Raw genomic sequence first — 18,637 nt, 5'->3', positions numbered from 1 at the left:
CAGTGGAGGCTCCATGTCTGGAGGTGGCCACAGCTATGGGGGAGGATCCAGCTCAGGCAGTGGTGGGTCCATCTGTGGTGGAGGAGGCTCAGGCTATGGAGGAGGAGGAAGCTCTGGCAGTGGAGGCTCCATGTCTGGAGGTGGCCACAGCTATGGGGGCGGATCGAGCTCTGGCAGCGGTGGGTCCATCTGTAGTGGAGGCTCAGGGTACGGAGGAGGAGGAAGCTCTGGCAGTGGAGGCTCCATTGCTGGAGGGGGCAAAAGCTCTGGTGGATGGGGGTCCAGCTCAGGCAGCGCAGGCTCCACCTGTGGAGGAGGAGGAGGAAGCTCAGGAAAAGGAGGGGTAAGCTCAGGATGTGGCTCCATATGCGGAGGAGGAGGAGGCTCAGGCAGTGGAGGCTCCATGTCTGGAGGTGGCAAAAGCTGTGGAGGAGGGTCCAGCTCAGGCAGGAGAGGCTCCATCTCTGGTGGTGGAGGAGGAGGTAGCTCTGGCAGTGGTGGGTCCATCTGTGGTGGAGGAGGCTCAGGCTATGGAGGAGGAGGAAGCTCTGGCAGTGGAGGCTCCATGTCTGGAGGTGGCAAAAGCTGTGGAGGAGGGTCCAGCTCAGGCAGAAGAGGCTCCATCTCTGGTGGTGGAGGAGGAGGATCCAGCTCTGGCAGTAGTGGGTCCATTTGTGGTGGAGGAGGCTCAGGCTATGGAGGAGGAGGAAGCTGTGGCAGTGGAGGCTCCATGTCTGGAGGTGGCCACAGCTATGGAGGAGGATCCAGCTCAGGCAGTGGTGGGTCCATCTGTGGTGGAGGAGGCTCAGCCTATGGAGGAGGAGGAAGCTCTGGCAGTGGAGGCTCCATCTCTGGAGGTGGCAAAAGCTGTGGAGGAGGGTACAGCTCTGGCAGGAGAGGCTCCATCTCTGGTGGTGGAGGAGGAGGAGGTGGCTCTGGCAGTGGTGGGTCCATCTGTGGTGGAGGAGGCTCAGGCTATGGAGGAGGAGGAAGCTCTGGCAGTGGAGGCTCCATCTCTGGAGGTGGCCAGAGCTGTGGAGGAGGGTCCAGCTCAGGCAGGAGAGGTTCCATCTCTGGTGGTGGAGGAGGAGGATCCAGCTCTGGCAGTAGTGGGTCCATTTGTGGTGGAGGAGGCTCAGGGTATGGAGGAGGAGGAAGCTCTGGCAGTGGAGGCTCCATCTCTGGAGCTGGCCACAGCTATGGAGGAGGATCCAGCTCAGGCAGGAGAGGCTCCATCTCTGGTGGTGGAGGGGGAGGAGGTGGCTCTGGCAGTAGTGGGTCCATCTGTGGTGGAGGAGGCTCAGGCTATGGAGGAGGCGGAAGCTCTAGCAGTGGAGGCTCCATCTCTGGAGGTGGCCAGAGCTGTGGAGGAGGATCCAGCTCGGGCAGGAGAGGTTCCATCTCTGGTGGTGGAGGAGGAGGATCCAGCTCTGGCAGTAGTGGGTCCATCTGTGGTGGAGGAGGCTCAGGCTATGGAGGAGGAGGAAGCTCTGGCAGTGGAGGCTCCATGTCTGGAGGTGGCCATAGCTATGGGGGCGGATCCAGCTCGGGCAGTGGTGGGTCCATCTGTGGTGGAGGAGGCTCAGGCTATGGAGGAGGAGGAAGCTCTGGCAGTGGAGGCTCCATGTCTGGAGGTGGCCACAGCTATGGAGGAGGATCCAGCTCAGGCAGTGGCAGATGCAGCCCCCACAGTGGCGGGCTGAGCTCTGGAGGTGGCACCAGCTCTGGCAGGAGAGGCTCCATGTCTGGTGGTGGAGGAGGAGGTGGCTCCTGCAGTGGTGGGTCCATCTGTGGTGGAGGAGGCTCAGGCTATGGAGGAGGAGGAAGCTCAGGCAGTGGAGGCTCAATGTCTGGAGGTGGCCACAGCTGTGGAGGAGGATCCAGCTCAGGCAGGAGAGGCTCCATCTCTGGTGGTGGAGGAGGAGGAGGTGGCTCTGGCAGCGGTGGGTCCATCTGTGGTGGAGGAGGCTCAGGCTATGGAGGAGGCGGAAGCTCTGGCAGTGGAGGCTCCATGTCTGGAGGTGGCCACTGCTATGGAGGAGGATCCAGCTCAGGCAGTGGCAGATGCAGCCCCCACAGCGGTGGGCTGAGCTCTGGTGGTGGCAGCAGCTCTGGCAGGAGAGGCTCCATCTCTGGTGGTGGAGGAGGAGGTGGCTCTGGCAGTGGTGGGTCCATCTGTGGTGGAGGAGGCTCAGGCTATGGAGGAGGCGGAAGCTCTGGCAGTGGAGGCTCCATCTCTGGAGGTGGCCACAGCTATGGAGGAGGATCCAGCTCGGGCAGGAGAGGTTCCATCTCTGGTGGAGGAGAAGGTACCTCTGGCAGTGGTGGGTCCATCTGTGGTGGAGGCTCAAGCTATGGCGGAGGAGGAAGCTGTGGCAGTGGAGGCTCCATGTCTGGAGGTGGCCACAGTTATGGAGGAGGATCCAGCTCAGGCAGGAGAGGCTCCATCTCTGGTGGAGGAGGAGGAGGTGGCTCTGGCAGTGGTGGGTCCATCTGTGGTGGAGGAGGCTCAGGCTATGGAGGAGGCGGAAGCTCAGGCAGTGGAGGCTCCATGTCTGGAGGTGGCCACTGCTATGGAGGAGGATCCAGCTCAGGCAGTGGCAGATGCAGCCCCCACAGTGGTGGGCTGAGCTCTGGTGGTGGCAGCAGCTCTGGCAGGAGAGGCTCCATCTCTGGTGGTGGAGGAGGAGGTGGCTCTGGCAGTGGTGGGTCCATCTGTGGTGGAGGAGGGTCAGGCTATGGAGGAGGAGGAAGCTCTGGCAGTGGAGGCTCCATGTCTGGAGGTGGCCACAGCTATGGAGGAGGATCCAGCTCAGGCAGGAGAGGCTCCATCTCTGGTGGTGGAGGGGGAGGAGGTGGCTCTGGCAGTAGTGGGTCCATCTGTGGTGGAGGAGGCTCAGGCTATGGAGGAGGCGGAAGCTCTAGCAGTGGAGGCTCCATCTCTGGAGGTGGCCAGAGCTGTGGAGGAGGATCCAGCTCGGGCAGGAGAGGTTCCATCTCTGGTGGTGGAGGAGGAGGATCCAGCTCTGGCAGTAGTGGGTCCATCTGTGGTGGAGGAGGCTCAGGCTATGGAGGAGGAGGAAGCTCTGGCAGTGGAGGCTCCATGTCTGGAGGTGGCCATAGCTATGGGGGCGGATCCAGCTCGGGCAGTGGTGGGTCCATCTGTGGTGGAGGAGGCTCAGGCTATGGAGGAGGAGGAAGCTCTGGCAGTGGAGGCTCCATGTCTGGAGGTGGCCACAGCTATGGAGGAGGATCCAGCTCAGGCAGTGGCAGATGCAGCCCCCACAGTGGCGGGCTGAGCTCTGGAGGTGGCACCAGCTCTGGCAGGAGAGGCTCCATGTCTGGTGGTGGAGGAGGAGGTGGCTCCGGCAGTGGTGGGTCCATCTGTGGTGGAGGAGGCTCAGGCTATGGAGGAGGAGGAAGCTCAGGCAGTGGAGGCTCAATGTCTGGAGGTGGCCACAGCTATGGAGGAGGATCCAGCTCAGGCAGGAGAGGCTCCATCTCTGGTGGTGGAGGAGGAGGAGGTGGCTCTGGCAGCGGTGGGTCCATCTGTGGTGGAGGAGGCTCAGGCTATGGAGGAGGCGGAAGCTCTGGCAGTGGAGGCTCCATGTCTGGAGGTGGCCACTGCTATGGAGGAGGATCCAGCTCAGGCAGTGGCAGATGCAGCCCCCACAGCGGTGGGCTGAGCTCTGGTGGTGGCCGCAGCTCTGGCAGGAGAGGCTCCATCTCTGGTGGTGGAGGAGGAGGTGGCTCTGGCAGTGGTGGGTCCATCTGTGGTGGAGGAGGCTCAGGCTATGGAGGAGGCGGAAGCTCTGGCAGTGGAGGCTCCATGTCTGGAGGTGGCCACAGCTATGGAGGAGGATCCAGCTCGGGCAGGAGAGGTTCCATCTCTGGTGGAGGAGAAGGTACCTCTGGCAGTGGTGGGTCCATCTGTGGTGGAGGCTCAAGCTATGGCGGAGGAGGAAGCTGTGGCAGTGGAGGCTCCATGTCTGGAGGTGGCCACAGCTATGGAGGAGGATCCAGCTCAGGCAGGAGAGGCTCCATCTCTGGTGGTGGAGGAGGAGGAGGTGGCTCTGGCAGCGGTGGGTCCATCTGTGGTGGAGGAGGCTCAGGCTATGGAGGAGGCGGAAGCTCAGGCAGTGGAGGCTCCATGTCTGGAGGTGGCCACTGCTATGGAGGAGGATCCAGCTCAGGCAGTGGCAGATGCAGCCCCCACAGCGGTGGGCTGAGCTCTGGTGGTGGCAGCAGCTCTGGCAGGAGAGGCTCCATCTCTGGTGGTGGAGGAGGAGGTGGCTCTGGCAGTGGTGGGTCCATCTGTGGTGGAGGAGGCTCAGGCTATGGAGGAGGAGGAAGCTCAGGCAGTGGAGGCTCCATGTCTGGAGGTGGCCACAGCTATGGGGGAGGATCCAGCTCTGGCAGTGGTGGGTCCATCTGTGGTGGAGGAGGCTCAGGCTATGGAGGAGGAGGAAGCTCAGGCAGTGGAGGCTCCATGTCTGGTGGTGGCCACTGCTATGGAGGAGGATCCAGCTCAGGCAGGAGAGGCTCCATCTCTGGTGGTGGAGGAGGAGGACGTGGCTCTGGCAGTAGTGGGTCCATCTGTGGTGGAGGAGGCTCAGGCTATGGTGGAGGAGGAAGCTCAGGCAGTGGAGGCTCCATGTCTGGAGGTGGCCACAGCTATGGAGGAGGATCCAGCTCTGGTAGGAGGGGCTCCATCTCTGGCGGTGGAGGAGGAGGAGGTGGCTCTGTCAGTGGTGGGTCCATTTGTGGTGGAGAAGGCTCAGGCTATGGAGGAGGAGGAAGCTCAGGCAGTGGAGGCTCCATCTCTGGAGGTGGCCACAGCTATGGAGGAGGATCCAGCTCGGGCAGTGGCAGATGCAGCCCCCACAGTGGTGGGCTGAGCTCTGGTGGTGGCAGCAGCTCTGGCAGGAGCGGCTCCATTTCTGGTGGTGGAGGAGGAGGTGGCTCTGGCAGTGGTGTGTCCATCTGTGGTGGAGGAGGCTCAGGCTATGGAGGAGGAGGAAGCTCAGGCAGTGGAGGCTCCATGTCTGGAGGTGGCCACAGCTATGGAGGAGGGTCCAGCTCAGGCAGGAGAGGTTCCATCTCTGGTGGAGGAGGAGGTAGCTCTGGCAGTGGTGGGTCTGTTTGTGGTGGAGGAGGGTCAGGCTATGGAGGAGGAGGAAGCTCTGGCAGTGGAGGCTCCATGTCTGGAGGTGGCCACAGCTATGGAGGAGGATCCAGCTCAGGCAGGAGAGGTTCCATCTCTGGTGGAGGAGGAGGTAGCTCTGGCAGTGGTGGGTCCATCTGTGGTGGAGGAGGCTCAGGCTATGGAGGAGGCGAAAGCTCAGGCAGTGGAGGCTCCATGTCTGGAGGTGGCCACAGCTATGGGGGAGGATCCAGCTCTGGCAGTGGTGGGTCCATCTGTGGTGGAGGAGGCTCAGGCTATGGAGGAGGAGGAAGCTCTGGCAGTGGAGGCTCCATGTCTGGAGGTGTCCACAGCTATGGGGGAGGATCTGGCTCTGGCAGGAGAGGCTCCATCTCTGGTGGTGGAGGAGGAGGAGGAGGTGGCTCTGGCAATAGTGGGTCTATCTGTTCTGGAGGCTCAGGGTATGGAGGAGGAGGAAGCTCAGGCAGTGGAGGCTCCATCTCTGGAGGTGGCCATAGCTATGGAGGAGGATCCAGCTCAGGCAGTGGCAGATGCAGCCCCCAAAGTGGTGGGCTGAGCTCTAGCGGTGGCAGCAGCTCTGGCAGGAGAGGCTCCATCTCTGGCGGAGGAGGAAGTTCTCTCTCTGGAGCTTGGGGATCGAGCTGTGGTCATATCTGCAGTTCTGGCAGTGCTGGGTATGGTTCTGGAGGTTGGGGATCTGGGTCCGGGGGTTTCTGCAGTCCTGGCAGTGGAGGGTATGGCTCTGGGGGGGACGGGGGCTATGGATCTGGGAGATACAGCCCGCGAGATGGGTCTGGAGAATGTACCTCTGAAGGAGGGTGCCCTCCTGGAAGGTGGGATTACACGTCCGTTTATGGAAGTGGCTCTGGTTCTTCTGGAGGTGCTTCCCACAAGTAAAACTTGCATGCAAAAATGTGCCAGTGGAATGGGAAGATGGCATTCCCCTCACTATTGGACGCGAGGGTGGCTTTCCTGCCCACCACTGTGTCACCGCTCTTCTGAACTGGTCGCACATAATCCCGAGTTCTCTTGTCCCTGCACAGCCATGTCCTGAATTCTCCAGGCACACCCCCTAGGTTTTATGACAATATTGTGATCGTTGCTACCGTTCCCTTAGGCTTTCTCTACACCTCAGGCTGTTTGGAACCTTTGTCTTTGGCAACTAAAAGCTTGAAACCCTCTCTGTTGTGTGTGCACTGGTCTGTGGGAGGTCTTGACTCTCACGTGTATGATGAGATTTTTGAAAGAGCTCTTTAAACATATCAACCAGTTTATGGAGATCTGATCCAACCTCATGAAAAAAAATAGTGAAAAAGTGGAAGAAGATGTTTACAAAAGAAATGTCTGTTGGGGGCGGGGAGCATATGCTGAACACCTGCTGTGAAAATGTGTTCCAAGGGGACAAGTCCTGTTGGCCTGATCTATCCAGTCAAGTAGGACATGGCTACGTCTCAGTTCCACCATTCCCACACGGAGTCACTCTTTAACTAACCAGGGGACGGATCGAATTGTCCATGTAGGTTTTGTGAGCATTGCAGCTGCAGATAAAGAAAGGAGCAGAAAGTTTAGGAACAATAACGGCTCCTTATCTTGCTTCTAGTCCCATTTTTCCCTTGGGGTCCTAAATCAAAGCTGGATGGTATGTACCCAAGTAAGACTTTCTTTTGGCCAACATCTGATTCAATGGTCACCTCTATGCAGAGGTAGGAAGAGGTTTTCGAAATTTCTCACAGAACCTCCTTTAAGTCCAATCAAAAGCCCTAATGAAGAGCGGAGCCGCTGAGATTACCGGGACAGTTCGTTCAAGACGTTCGATGTAACTGTGTCAACTTAATTTAGCAACACTCCACTTAGATAACTGGAGTGTCACAGTCCCATCAGGAATATTTTGTCTTTTCCCCAGTCAGAGGGAAGGTAGGATCTTCTTAACTATTTTTTCAAAGAAATCCCACTGTGAAGCGTGCTGGGGGTGGCTGCCTGTGGGCAGTGACATACTCAGCTTGGTGGGAAATCCACCATGGAGACCCATTTGCAAATGGCCACAGAGCCACGAAAACAGTTAAGGTTTTGATGGGGAGCCACAAAGGGCTGAATCAAACCTTTATGGCACAGTCTGGAAGCAGTCATGAGAGCTCTGCATGGGGGGAGGCCTAGACGCTATTTCAGTCAAAACTAGGTTATCACGGCCCTCATCAAATGCAGAAAGCCCTACGCAGGCTGTGAAGCAGTCAGCTGCGGCAGCGAAAACGGAGATTGTGTTAGCAAACCCTGCTGAGATAAGCCTGTGTTTTCATCTGCCCTGGCTCGCAGCCCACGGGTTCAGCGTGTGGGTGGTGTGAGTCTGCCCTGGCTTGCAAAATGCCGTGCAAAGGTGCCCTCCAACAGCTGAGACGGTTTATTCACCCAAGCACAAATCCAGGGTGGGCAAAGAATGGCTGGAGAGCAGTGCTGAGGAGAAGGACTTGGGGCTGCTGGTGGAGGAGAAGCTCAACGTGAGCTGGCAATATTGCGCTGGCAGCCCAGAAACCAACCGCAGCCTGGGCTGCATCCCTGGCAGCGTGGGCAGGGGGGCGAGGGGGGGGATTCTGCCCCTCTGCTCCGCTCTGTGAGACCCCCCTGCAGTGCTGCCTCCAGCCCTGAGGCACCAACAGCAGGAGGACACGGAGCTGTTGGAGTGGGGACGGAGGAGGCCCCGGAGATGCTGGGAGGGCTGGAGCCCCTCTGCTGTGGGGACAGGCTGAGAGAGCTGGGGGGGTTCAGCCTGGAGAAGAGAAGGCTCCGGGGAGACCTTCCAGTCCCTCAAGGGGCTCCAGGAAAGCTGGGGAGGGACTCTGGAGCAGGGAGGGGAGCCATGGGACGAGGGGGAAGGGTTTTACATTGGAAGAGGGAGATTTCGGTGAGATCTGAGGAAGAAATTCTTGGCTGTGAGGGGGGTGAGTCCCTGGCCCAGGTTGCCCAGAGATGCTGTGGCTGCCCCATCCCTGGAGGGGTTCAAGGCCAGGTTGGATGGGGCTTGGAGCAACCTGGGCTGGGGGAGGTGTCCCTGCCCAGAGCAGGGGGTTGGGACTAGATGATCTTTAAGGTCCCTTCCAACCCAAACCATTCTATGATTAATGGCTGCTTCTACATAACTCGCTGAAACAGTTCCGTTCATGCTCCAAGTGATAGATAAGCTGCGTCGTAACAACCCCATTTTATACCCAAGAGCTTGAGTAAGAGTCTTCAATCAAGACAAAGCCTCCCTCCTCACAATAAGAAGTGGAAGCTGTGAGAGGTAATTCTGCACACTACCAACTATTGTTGGGCTTTAGTTTCACTGTGAAATTAATTATGTAGACAGCGTGCCTAGAGCTTCTCATCTCTAATTAGAAGAAATAAAGAAATAATATGAACACTGTGGTTAGATCTGTGGGTTTTTTTTACTGATCTGCTTTGTAGAATGAAAGGTGGAAAAGGAAGAAGGGAGAGTCAATGGAGAGAAAGAGGCACTTCTGGAGGCAATTCAAAAGACCTAATTTGTGCCTCTACCTTAGTGTGGGATGAATCACCCACTGGAGATCAGACAAACTCTCTGTTTCAGTTGACTGTAACAGGAGCCTGGGAGACCAGCCGAGAAAAGAGATTGCTTACCCCCAGCTCCTACGAGGGGCTCGATCAGCATTTCCACCAAGTTCTTTTAAGTACTGTTTACACACTGGTAGTACGTAGCCTTAAGTGCTGGACTAATTTAGTGAAGGAATGGTTTGGAAGGGTATATCAGAACCTGTTCTGCTTGTCAGCTAAGCTATAATCATATCTCCAGTTTCTGGAGATGAGTGTTCTGGCACCTCCTTCCACATAAAACTATCCCTTTTTAAGTAGGAGTGAAAAGTCCAGTCCAAGATTTCAGTTGTCTAAAAATATAATATTTTAAAATGCTAAATTATTGCTGTTCCGTTCCTTTCCTTCAGCAGTTGTGCGGTCCAACTCCTGCTAGTAGTACCTGTAAGGAGCTCGTGTATTCAGCTCTGTTAAGACGCAGGCTGAGTTTCAGATCTTTGGACCATACAGACTTGAGCTGGGATGATCAAGCAGATGATTTTATTTCTTTCCACCACCCCAGCACATGAGAACTGGGGAAAGTGTCTAAAAGAGGTGTATTGTCAATGTGGGCAGCATGGGCACATGTCAACTGCTGATTTCTCGTTGACTCAACACTAAGTTGATATGTCAATTAGATATTGCCCATGCATTTTTGACGGAAAATGCCACAAGACAGACTGCCAAAGGCTGTGCCCAGAGACATTTTGATTTTTGAGGTTCAAGGTCTGAGCTGAAGTCATGAGAAGAAGATCATAATTCATTCAGATTAATGTCAATTAATGTCTTGGGCCACGTATTATCAGTCATCACAATACTGTAAACATGCTCAGACTGTGACACTGAAAGAAGGTGTCTACTGACACCCTGTGCCAAAGCACAGCTTGAGCCTCCAAGAGCACTGACACCATGAACAGGGTTTCAGGTATGAGGGGAGGACACCACGGTGGTGAAGAAGATGACAGTAGGTCAGCTGTCATTAAAGGTGGCGGCAACTCTGTGGTGTTTTTCTGCCAGGGGTGCGTTACCGGATGCACGTGTATTTTACAAAACATCCGAGCTCATAGTCAACCTCAGAGTACAAATCCATACGAAACCTCACCGCCTCACAAGGACTGAGGACCTTATTGGTCCTGTGCTGTCCTGGCTTCTAAATATTGTGAGCCAGCTCTTGCTAGTGGTATCCTGAGAGGTTTCTGAGTGTTGGACTAGGCCTGAACGGGCTCATGTCACCACCAAGATCCCAACCAAGAACCCATGTGGAGAGGGAGGCTGAAGATGCATTAGATACCACCACCTAGTGGGAGAAAATAGTTGTACCACAGTGGTGTAGAACAGGTCCTTGCGCTGCCTCTCCCGTTTTCTCTCTGACTGATGGAGTTTTGGGCCTCAGCCCTCTTCGCTGTATGGATGTGGCCCTCCTGATTTACTTGGGCAAAATCCTGTGAAATTAGTCAAGGCTACACTGTAGCACCATGAAGATTGTGGGCCTCCTCTCTCCATTGCTGGGCCTCTTTCCAAAATTCCTGGTGATTGCAAGTGAATTAATGGGCTGTGATTAGCCTGGGAGCTACTCCCCGGGTGCCCACATACGTGTACAACCCTCCCTCTCCTGAAAGGGAGCTGCAGCAAACACCATTGCTCTGACATGAATACATGAAGTTCCATCAAATCGATGGAAGCAAGTGGAGAAGATCTGGTGTATTTTAAACCTGGAGACTCTCTGCTGTCAAATGACACACAAAACCTTTGTCTCCTGCAGCAAGTTGGGTGGGATGAGATGAAGTTGGGAGAAGAACAGCCTGAGCTGGGCAGTTGAGAACAGACCAAGGTTAGCATCATCTGCCTTCCGGGGACTCGGGGTCACCAGGGGACAGCCAGACTCAGAGGTGAGGCTGAGCCAGATGCATGAACCTTTTGCTATGTCTGGGGGTGTGAAAACCCAAGTTCAGGGGTTTTGCTTATCAAAGTGTATCTATGGGAGGAAACTTTTGAAACCATCCATGACCCTGTAGGCTCTAACCACAGAGAGGAAACACAAGCTCTGAGTTAGCTCATCCTTGCTTGAAAGGAGCCAAACTCTCCTTGGTAGCAGCGGGGCCAGGCAGAGTGCCCTGAGATCACGCACCGCTGCTCAGAAGGTGCAGGAGGACCTTCAATCATCGTGGCACCTCATCACCAAGGCCATGCAGATGCAGCAAGGGGATTCAGTGGAAGACCAAGGAGAGACAAACTGGAAGCACAAAATGAAGATGGAGTCAGAGCAGCTCCAGGCCAAGTGCCCTCCTCCTGGGCTCCAACCCTGCTCTTCCAGCTGGGATTGCTGCGGACTCTGCTCGTATTTAAGCAGCCAAGTGAGACACCCAGGACTTCAAGCATTCCTGCTCTTCTGTGTGTAGGTGTAATTGATAGTGCTGTCAAGAACCTGCAATTAAGCTAGTTGTCTTTCCAGCTACTTCATACCATCAATTATCTCTCTTGCTGGGCTAAGGGCAAGCTGTTCCAGCGCAGAACATTTGCAAATAATGAGGTACAAGAAACCTTTGGCATCAGCCGCTCCTGGAGACAGAAAGCCAGCAAGGTTTCTGGTAACCAGTTTTGTCATCAGCCTTCTTGCGAAAGGTGGTGAAAGAGCCGTCCAATGAGCCCAGGGAGCGGAAAAAAAAATTAATTAAAAAATCCCTGCAAAACCAAGGAAAGAAACGAGCATGTGAAATACTATCCCACTTCTTGGGGATCTGAAATGTTTAAATGCCAAAAAAAACACTGACCAAGGTTGGAGCCTACTGAAAAAGTTAAGGATTAGTGTGGCATAATAGCAGGGGAAACCCATTTCTTTCAAATCGACTGAAATGAAACCCTTCGCCTTTCCGTTTTGAAAGAGACTTTGGCAGGAAGCCACAAGGACAGAGATGTGATCGTGGCTCCACCCCTGAGGTATTGTGAGGCTCTCAGCAAATACATTCAACTTATCAGCCTTTTCTTCCCTGTCTGTCAAACAACTCTCATAAATCTTTTCTATTTGCCTTGGGGTATCCCAAGGGTTTTAATTACAAGCTCCAATATAAAGGATAGTAACCGAGAGTAGCCACACAGCAGCTGTATTAATAAGGTATTTTTGCAGGTTGCTGGTGCGTTCATAGTCTGCCCACCAAGGCCGAGCCTACCACTGTTTCCAATTAAACGATTAACAAGCATCCAGTTAACAGCCTTGTGGCTGAGCTTCCTATTTTCTAAGCTATTTATTGTCTTCTCCACACAAGTCTCATTGTTTGATGTGTTCTACACAATCAAAGCCAAAATCTTGACAAGAAGATACAGCTACACTAATTTATTCCTCTAAAAGCTGGGCATCCAGGTCTGAGCTGGTCAGAGGGCTGGAGCCCCTCTGCTGTGGGGACAGGCTGAGAGAGCTGGGGGGGTTCAGCCTGGAGAAGAGAAGGCGCCGGGGAGACCTTCCAGCCCCTTCCAGTCCCTCAAGGGGCTCCAGGAAAGCTGGGGAGGGACTCTGGAGCAGGGAGGGGAGCCATGGGACGAGGGGGAAGGGTTTTACACTGACAGAGGGAGATTTAGGTGAGATCTGAGGAAGAAATTCTTGGCTGTGAGGGGGGTGAGTCCCTGGCCCAGGCTGCCCAGAGAAGCTGTGGCTGCCCCATCCCTGGAGGGGTTCAAGGCCAGGTTGGACGGGGCTTGGAGCAACCTGGGCTGGTGGGAGGTGTCCCTGCCCAGGGCAGGGGGTGGCCCTGGGTGGGCTTTAAGGTTCCTTCCCACCCAAACCATTCTGTGATTCGATGACTTTAGACTTTCTTGGACTCAGTGGAGAAGAACAAGGCTCTCTGGGGAGCACTAGCTCAGACATGCTTGGCTCTCAGCAGACCTAGCATCAAAAGTTAGAAGAGATGAGTCCCTCCCATCAGCTGTGGTCTTTAACTGGGGATAGTGTGTGGAGGGCTATTTATAAAAAAGAAACATTTTGCATTCTTGTACCACGGCGACAAAATTTGCATGGCTGGTCCACACTGTGGTTCCCAGCTTCCAAGCTCTGGGCTGCCTTTGGCTGTACCTCATGGACTCACACCATCCTTTGTGAAGGGAGCGAGTGTGAAAAGAACAGATACTGCAAAAATCACTTACAATTTGCTGTTCAACAGAACATTCCTTTACAGCGTGTCCTTGACAGAGGGAGATACTCTTAAGGCCATTTGCTAAACTGTAATTAATATAAGGAAGGAGGACAAACTCAAACCAAAGAAGACTCCTCACAAAACCCAGCCCATGGGATCCTCCAAGCTGAGCATGCAAACAAAGCAATTTAAAAACACTGAAATTCCATAGGATTTCACAAATGTTCAGTGTTATGCATTATTTTGCATATTTAAACCTACAAATTGCTGCCAGGCAAGGCAAACCCCAAGAAAACCCCAAATTATTCATCTGCGTCAACCAAGCCCCACTTCTGAGGTGTGTATAAAGGAGGTGCTCAGGGGTGTCGGAGCAGAGAGGACCCGTTTTGAGCTGCATCCTCTGCTGTCCTCCAGCATCCTCCCTCCATCACCTCTGCCAGCATGAGCCAGCAGCTGTCAGCTGGGAGGTCGTTTCATGGAAGAAAGTTCTTCTCGTCATCTTCTGCTGTGAGCAGCATGAGCCGCTGCCGGACCAGCGCCTTCCCCTCTGCGGCACTATTTGGAAGAGGTTACGGAGCCTGGAGCCACAGCAGCCAAAGCCCCCAAAACACAGATGGGTGTCAATGCATTTCTTCTGGCCGAAGCCTCGCACAAGGGGTGTGGGGAGGCTGGGGGTGCAGGGGCGTCCATGCCAACGGTGAAGGTGGGAGTCCTGGGTTAGGCTTCCACGGCAGGAGCTGCAGAAGTGAAGGTATTCGTGCCGTGCTCATGAATGAGAGCCTGCTGCAGCCTCTCGAGGTGAAGATCGACCCTGAAATCCAGCACATCCGAAAGCAGGAGAGAGAGCAGATGAAGAGCCTCAATAACCAGTTTGCCTCTTTGATTGACAAGGTGAGAGCTGAGACAAGGCTTAAAGGAATGATGAGATTTAAGTGTGAAGGAAACCTTTTTGCGCTCAGGTCTTTGATTCCTCTCCTTCTCTCATCCTATTACATGAGCCTTGTGCTCGTTTTAGCATGTGTGGCTCCAGTACCATGGGCTGCAAGTGCAGGTCAAGCTGATAATGTTATTTTAATCTGGTTTATGTGCTTATGTGATTTGATCATAGAATCATCACAGAATGATTTGGGTTGGAAAGGACCTTGAAGATCATCCAGTTCCACCCCCCAGTTCCATTTCTGTAGCTGACACAAAGGCCGTGCTGTCTAGGGCTTCCTTGGAGAATTGGAGAACAGCATGTCCAGATGTAGGATTATAGGATTATGAAGATGGCAATGCCCCCCTTTTGTCCTCTCATTGCCTTCAAACCACAACAAGCCCCTGGAGCACTGACTCAGAAGAGCAGATGCCTTGTTGACCCCGCATTCGTCTGGTCCCCGTACAATGCACGTGTCTGAAGAAGGTGGCTTTGCTTTCTGAATGCAGGTCCAGCATCTGGAGCAGCAGAACAGGGTGTTGGCCACCAAATGGGACCTACTCCAAAAGCAGGTCCTGCCATCCCGTAAAAACATCAAGCACATCTTCGACAACTTCATCTGCAGCCTGCAGAGGCGGCTGGACTCATTGCTGCACGAGAAGGGGCAGATGGAGCCTGAGTTGATCGACACGGAGAAGCTTGTTGAAGAGTTCAGATGCAAGTGAGTGAGCAGAAACCACCCACGGGGCGGTGAGCTCAAACAGCTTCTCTAATGGACTTTTATTTTTGTCCATATAAATAGACTTCTGTCTAAAAAAAGGCTGAGATCCAAAAGCGCCCTGACCCCTAAATACCAACAAACAAGGTCTCCAGTCTCAGAACGACCCAACAACTCAGCTCTTCTCTTCCCCAACAGATACCAGCAGGAAGGGAACAGACACACAGCTGCCAAGAACGAGTTCGTGCTACTGAAGAAGGTAAGGAATTTGTATTAACGGAAGGGTTGGATGCGGAGATCCAAGGACTTCCCTCTGATCTGCTCCTTGCAAGGCAAGGGCTAGGTCTTGAGAATGTTAAAAGTCATTGGCCAAGTATGGAAAAACACGTCACACAGTATTGCCAGAGCGCATGAAACCTCTGTCCGTTCTAACCTGACAGCTTGCTTGTCCTAATGCCCAAGTCATGATGTTTTTCAAGCAAGAACTCAGCACTATTTTATATGCCTTTGGGACCCTTCAGCTGTTTCTGTTCAGGGGACATCTGAGCTTCCCAATTACATTTCCTAAACAAAATTTCTTACTCTAAAAATATGATGAAATTGCCTTAGGTCTCCGCCTAGGCACCATTTTGACTTCTAAATGCCTGGAAACTCTTTTAGGATGCAGACTGTGTCTATTTGGCCAAGGCAGAGCTGGAAGCAAAGGTGGAAACCCTAAAGCAGGAGACAGAGTTCCTGAAATGTGTTTCTGCTCAGGTATGGATGCCCCTGTCCCAACCTTGTTTGATGGCAGGTATTCTTACCATCCGCTCCTTGTCTACGGTGATTTAGGCCTGATTAAACCAATCCATTAGGCTCCCTTTGGTAGGCATCCCCCCGCCCCCCGGGGATCCCAGATAGGGAAGACTTTGAGATCTCAAAAAACCCCAAATCCTCAAGCTGCATGTGTGACCAAATCTAGTCTCAACTCCTGAGTTGTGGCTCAGGTCAGACACTCCGTGGTGGTGTTACTGCCACTGGAGTGTGAGATAAGAACGCCAGGGACGGGACTGAGACATCCTGACAGCTTATTGCCACTTCACATGGCTTTTAGGAAATCGCTGAGCTGGAGAGAGGTCCCTGTGACACCTCTGTCATCGTGAAGATGGACAACAGCCGAGGCCTGGAAATGGAGGGTGTCCTCAGGAGCGTTGCGTGCTGGTACGAGGATGTAGCTCAGAAAAGCAAAGCAGAGCTGGATGCCTTGTACAGAACCAGGGTAAGTTGTAGCATCCAGCGATGTAGCCTTAATTCTCTCACTGTCAAAAGTAGTAGTGCAAAGGTGGTGATTTTTTCCTTTTGGCTTCACTATGTAATTTGTGGACCTAATTTTCCATTCTGCAAAACTCCTTGAGTGTCAAAGTCAGGAGAACATCCCCAGAACAGATACAGCACAATGGGACAGGACTCAGTCCCGTGGAGAACGGGGAGGTTGTAGGCGAGTTGAACAACGGAAGCTACAGGAGGGAAGCTCCATTTGCTGCTGGAAGCCTCAGGAGCTGCAAAGTCATGAGGACTTTTCTAAACCTAGTTTAATTCACTCTGGAAACAGACTCAAGGCTCCTATACTGCCTACGCTACCAGTATTAATTGCCACCTCTCTCCTTCCTTACCACCAGTTCCAAGAGCTTGAGGAGGCAAAGGGGAGATGTTGCAATGAACTGAAGTCCCACCAGCAAGAGACTGAAGAGCTGGGTTTTGCGATCCAGAGAAGACAGTGTGACCTTGAAAATGTGAAGAAGCAGGTATGATGGCCCATATTTACTCACTAGATCCCAGATGTGAGATCCCAGGTCACGTTTTCTACATTTCTTTCGTCTTTAGCAAAGAGCATTGCCTCACACTGGCTCCATTGGTCTAGAGAAGATCCTACCAGTGCTGAGCAGGGAAGAAGGATTATCTGCTGGCCTATTTTCTGTTGGATCATTTTGATTATTGCAAAGAACTAATTGCACCAAATTAGATAGTTGGATCAGCTACAGCCACTCGGAAAATTGCTAAAATTGCTCCAGCGAGAATTCTGGCAGAAGACAATGCTTCTGACACAGGTTCAAAGCATCCAATAAGTAGGGTAGAATTATGACTCACCAGTAATTCAGCACCCATAGAAACTGGTATAATTTTCAGACCATCTAATTCATTATATAGTTTATAACGGGAAGTAAAGGAAAACCTTAATTATTAGTTACAATTAGAACAAAGCATTGGTATCCTCGAAACAAGACTTAAACACAGTCTGGCAGTGCAGGGACAAGTCCAGCCTTTCTGTACTACTTCAGAGTTGACATCTGATTTTGGAAACGTTTGGCTTTCCTAAAAACAACCTCAATACTTCCCAACTTGGCACTTTCAAAAGAAGTGAGGATTTCTCCTTCAAAGGTGAGTGTGGCAAGAAAGAGGGCAGGGAAAGTAAGGACTTCTTGTGTCCCCCCTGGCAGGTGTCCTCTCTGCAAACATCGGTGTGTGATACTGAGCAGTGCGGGGACTGTGCCCTGAAAGATGCCCGGGAGAAGCACGCTGAGCTGCAGAATGCCCTCCAGAAGGCCAAGGACGAGCTGGCTCGCATGCTGCAGGGTTACCAGGAGCTGCTGAATGTCAAGCTGGCCCTGGATATCGAGATTGCGACGTATAAGACTCTACTGGAGGGTGAGGAGAGCAGGTGGGTACCACCATGACCATGTGTGGGCACTGTTCAGTCCTTGGGACTCTTTGGCAGAGACAGGGAGGCTGGAAAATGCTAGAAACACTAGTTACATGGTGGCTAACCCTGTGACCTTCTTCTCCTTCAGGATATGCCTTGGGAGCCCTGTGAGAGTGTGTAAGTAAGCTCAAGCTTTTCTGTTTTCCTTATGACCTTAGACAATCCTGTTCTGGTTTGCAGGGGAGGAGGAAGGCTGTGTCCTCCCCATGAGTGCTTCAGCTTGCCTTTCCCCATGACAGCGATCACCACCGCTTGCAACGCCATCACTACCTGTGCAGCCGACCCGGGGTGTGGAGCTGGTAGACGGTCCAGAAGACGCAGGTCCTCCTGTAGCGCTGGTGGAGCATCCCTACCCGAAGACGCTGGTGCCGGCCACAGAGGATTCGCCTCCAGAAGCGCTGCCAGCTCTGAAGGCAGGCAGTACATCCCTGGTGCTCCCAGCTGCATCCCCAGACTTATGGCTGGAGATGGGGGCCCTTCGTGCCAGAGCTCAGCCCCTCTGGGCAGTGGTGGACTCTGCAGCAGGAGTGCAGGGAGCTGCAGAGCCACCAAGAGCATGGGGTCCTCAGCTCACCCACAAGGCACGTGTTGGCCAGGGGTGAGGATTTCCACTGGACCTCCGTGCCCCGGGAACACCCAGATCTAAACTACAGCTGTGAGAGTTGGGATAACCAGGACGTAAGACCTAAAGTAGAAAAATGAAAGCCCTGCTCCGCTTTCAGTGGTAAAAATATCCTCAACTCCACCTTGCACACAAGGAAGAGCCATATTGAGTACAAGCACGATGTAGCATCGTGAAACCACATCAGAGAAACTCCACCAGGCTCACATCAAAAAAGGGACACTTAAATCATATTCCTTTTGATTTCTGCTGTTTCTTTAAAGGGCTGGTGCTTGTGTTGGGGAACTTATCTTGTTATCACTCAGTTCCTGCTTCCCACCAGCCGCCTTTTTTTTTTTTTTTCTCCTGATTAAGCCTTTGCTATCTATGGAACAAGTTGTGATATTTAATTGAGAAGCCTTTCCCTGGAGTGCTCTGGGAAGTGTTTCTGGAAATGAGCTCTCCAGGACTCACCGTTTCATCAAAGTCCACCTGATGTAATTTTAGGCAAGTCAGTGGAGTCGCAGTGGTGAGACGCACGGGGCCATGCAGAGGAGGGGCAGGACTCCAGCGATGTCCTTTGTTCGCCGTCTCGGAGCAGTTTGGTCACCCCTGTGCAGGAAGGCAAGTCATAAAGGAAATCTCAATTAAAAAACCCCACATTTCACCTTCTGTAGTCAGCAAAGGATAATTACGTCGCTTGTATTCCTATTAACTTCCTTGCTTAGTGTCCTGACATACGCATAAATTACAGCACCCTCACTTCTATCTTGATGACTCAAGAACTTTAAACTT

At 53.3% G+C, this 18,637-nt stretch overlaps 1 protein-coding gene across 1 annotated transcript; it reads left to right on the top strand.

The window, feature by feature from the left end:
* The first annotated feature begins 9,652 nt into the window (after nucleotides 1-9,652).
* Nucleotides 9,653-17,843, top strand: LOC141733843 (keratin, type II cytoskeletal 71-like). Its single transcript, XM_074564790.1, has 11 exons — nucleotides 9,653-9,762; nucleotides 10,815-11,097; nucleotides 13,282-13,758; nucleotides 14,293-14,504; nucleotides 14,700-14,760; nucleotides 15,162-15,257; nucleotides 15,595-15,759; nucleotides 16,160-16,285; nucleotides 16,979-17,199; nucleotides 17,330-17,354; nucleotides 17,481-17,843. Exons 1-11 carry the CDS (start codon nucleotides 9,653-9,655, stop codon nucleotides 17,841-17,843), a joined length of 2,139 nt encoding a protein of 712 aa, XP_074420891.1.
* Nucleotides 17,844-18,637: the final 794 nt, after the last annotated feature.

The sequence above is a fragment of the Larus michahellis genome, chromosome 22 (genome assembly GCF_964199755.1).
Source record: "Larus michahellis chromosome 22, bLarMic1.1, whole genome shotgun sequence".
Classification (NCBI taxonomy): Eukaryota; Metazoa; Chordata; class Aves; order Charadriiformes; family Laridae; genus Larus; species Larus michahellis.
Note: the sequence above shows the minus strand (reverse complement) of the source record. Positions and strands in the feature narration are given on the sequence as shown.

Excerpts from the sequence above, each read along its gene's own strand:
- LOC141733843 (XM_074564790.1), top strand. The coding sequence starts at position 9,653 with ATGAACAGGGTTTCAGGTATGAGGGGAGGACACCACGGTGGTGAAGAA. Across the intron at positions 15,258-15,594 it reads TGAAATGTGTTTCTGCTCAG|GAAATCGCTGAGCTGGAGAG; the intron begins GTATGGATGCCC and ends CATGGCTTTTAG. Across the intron at positions 17,200-17,329 it reads CTGGAGGGTGAGGAGAGCAG|GATATGCCTTGGGAGCCCTG; the intron begins GTGGGTACCACC and ends CTTCTCCTTCAG.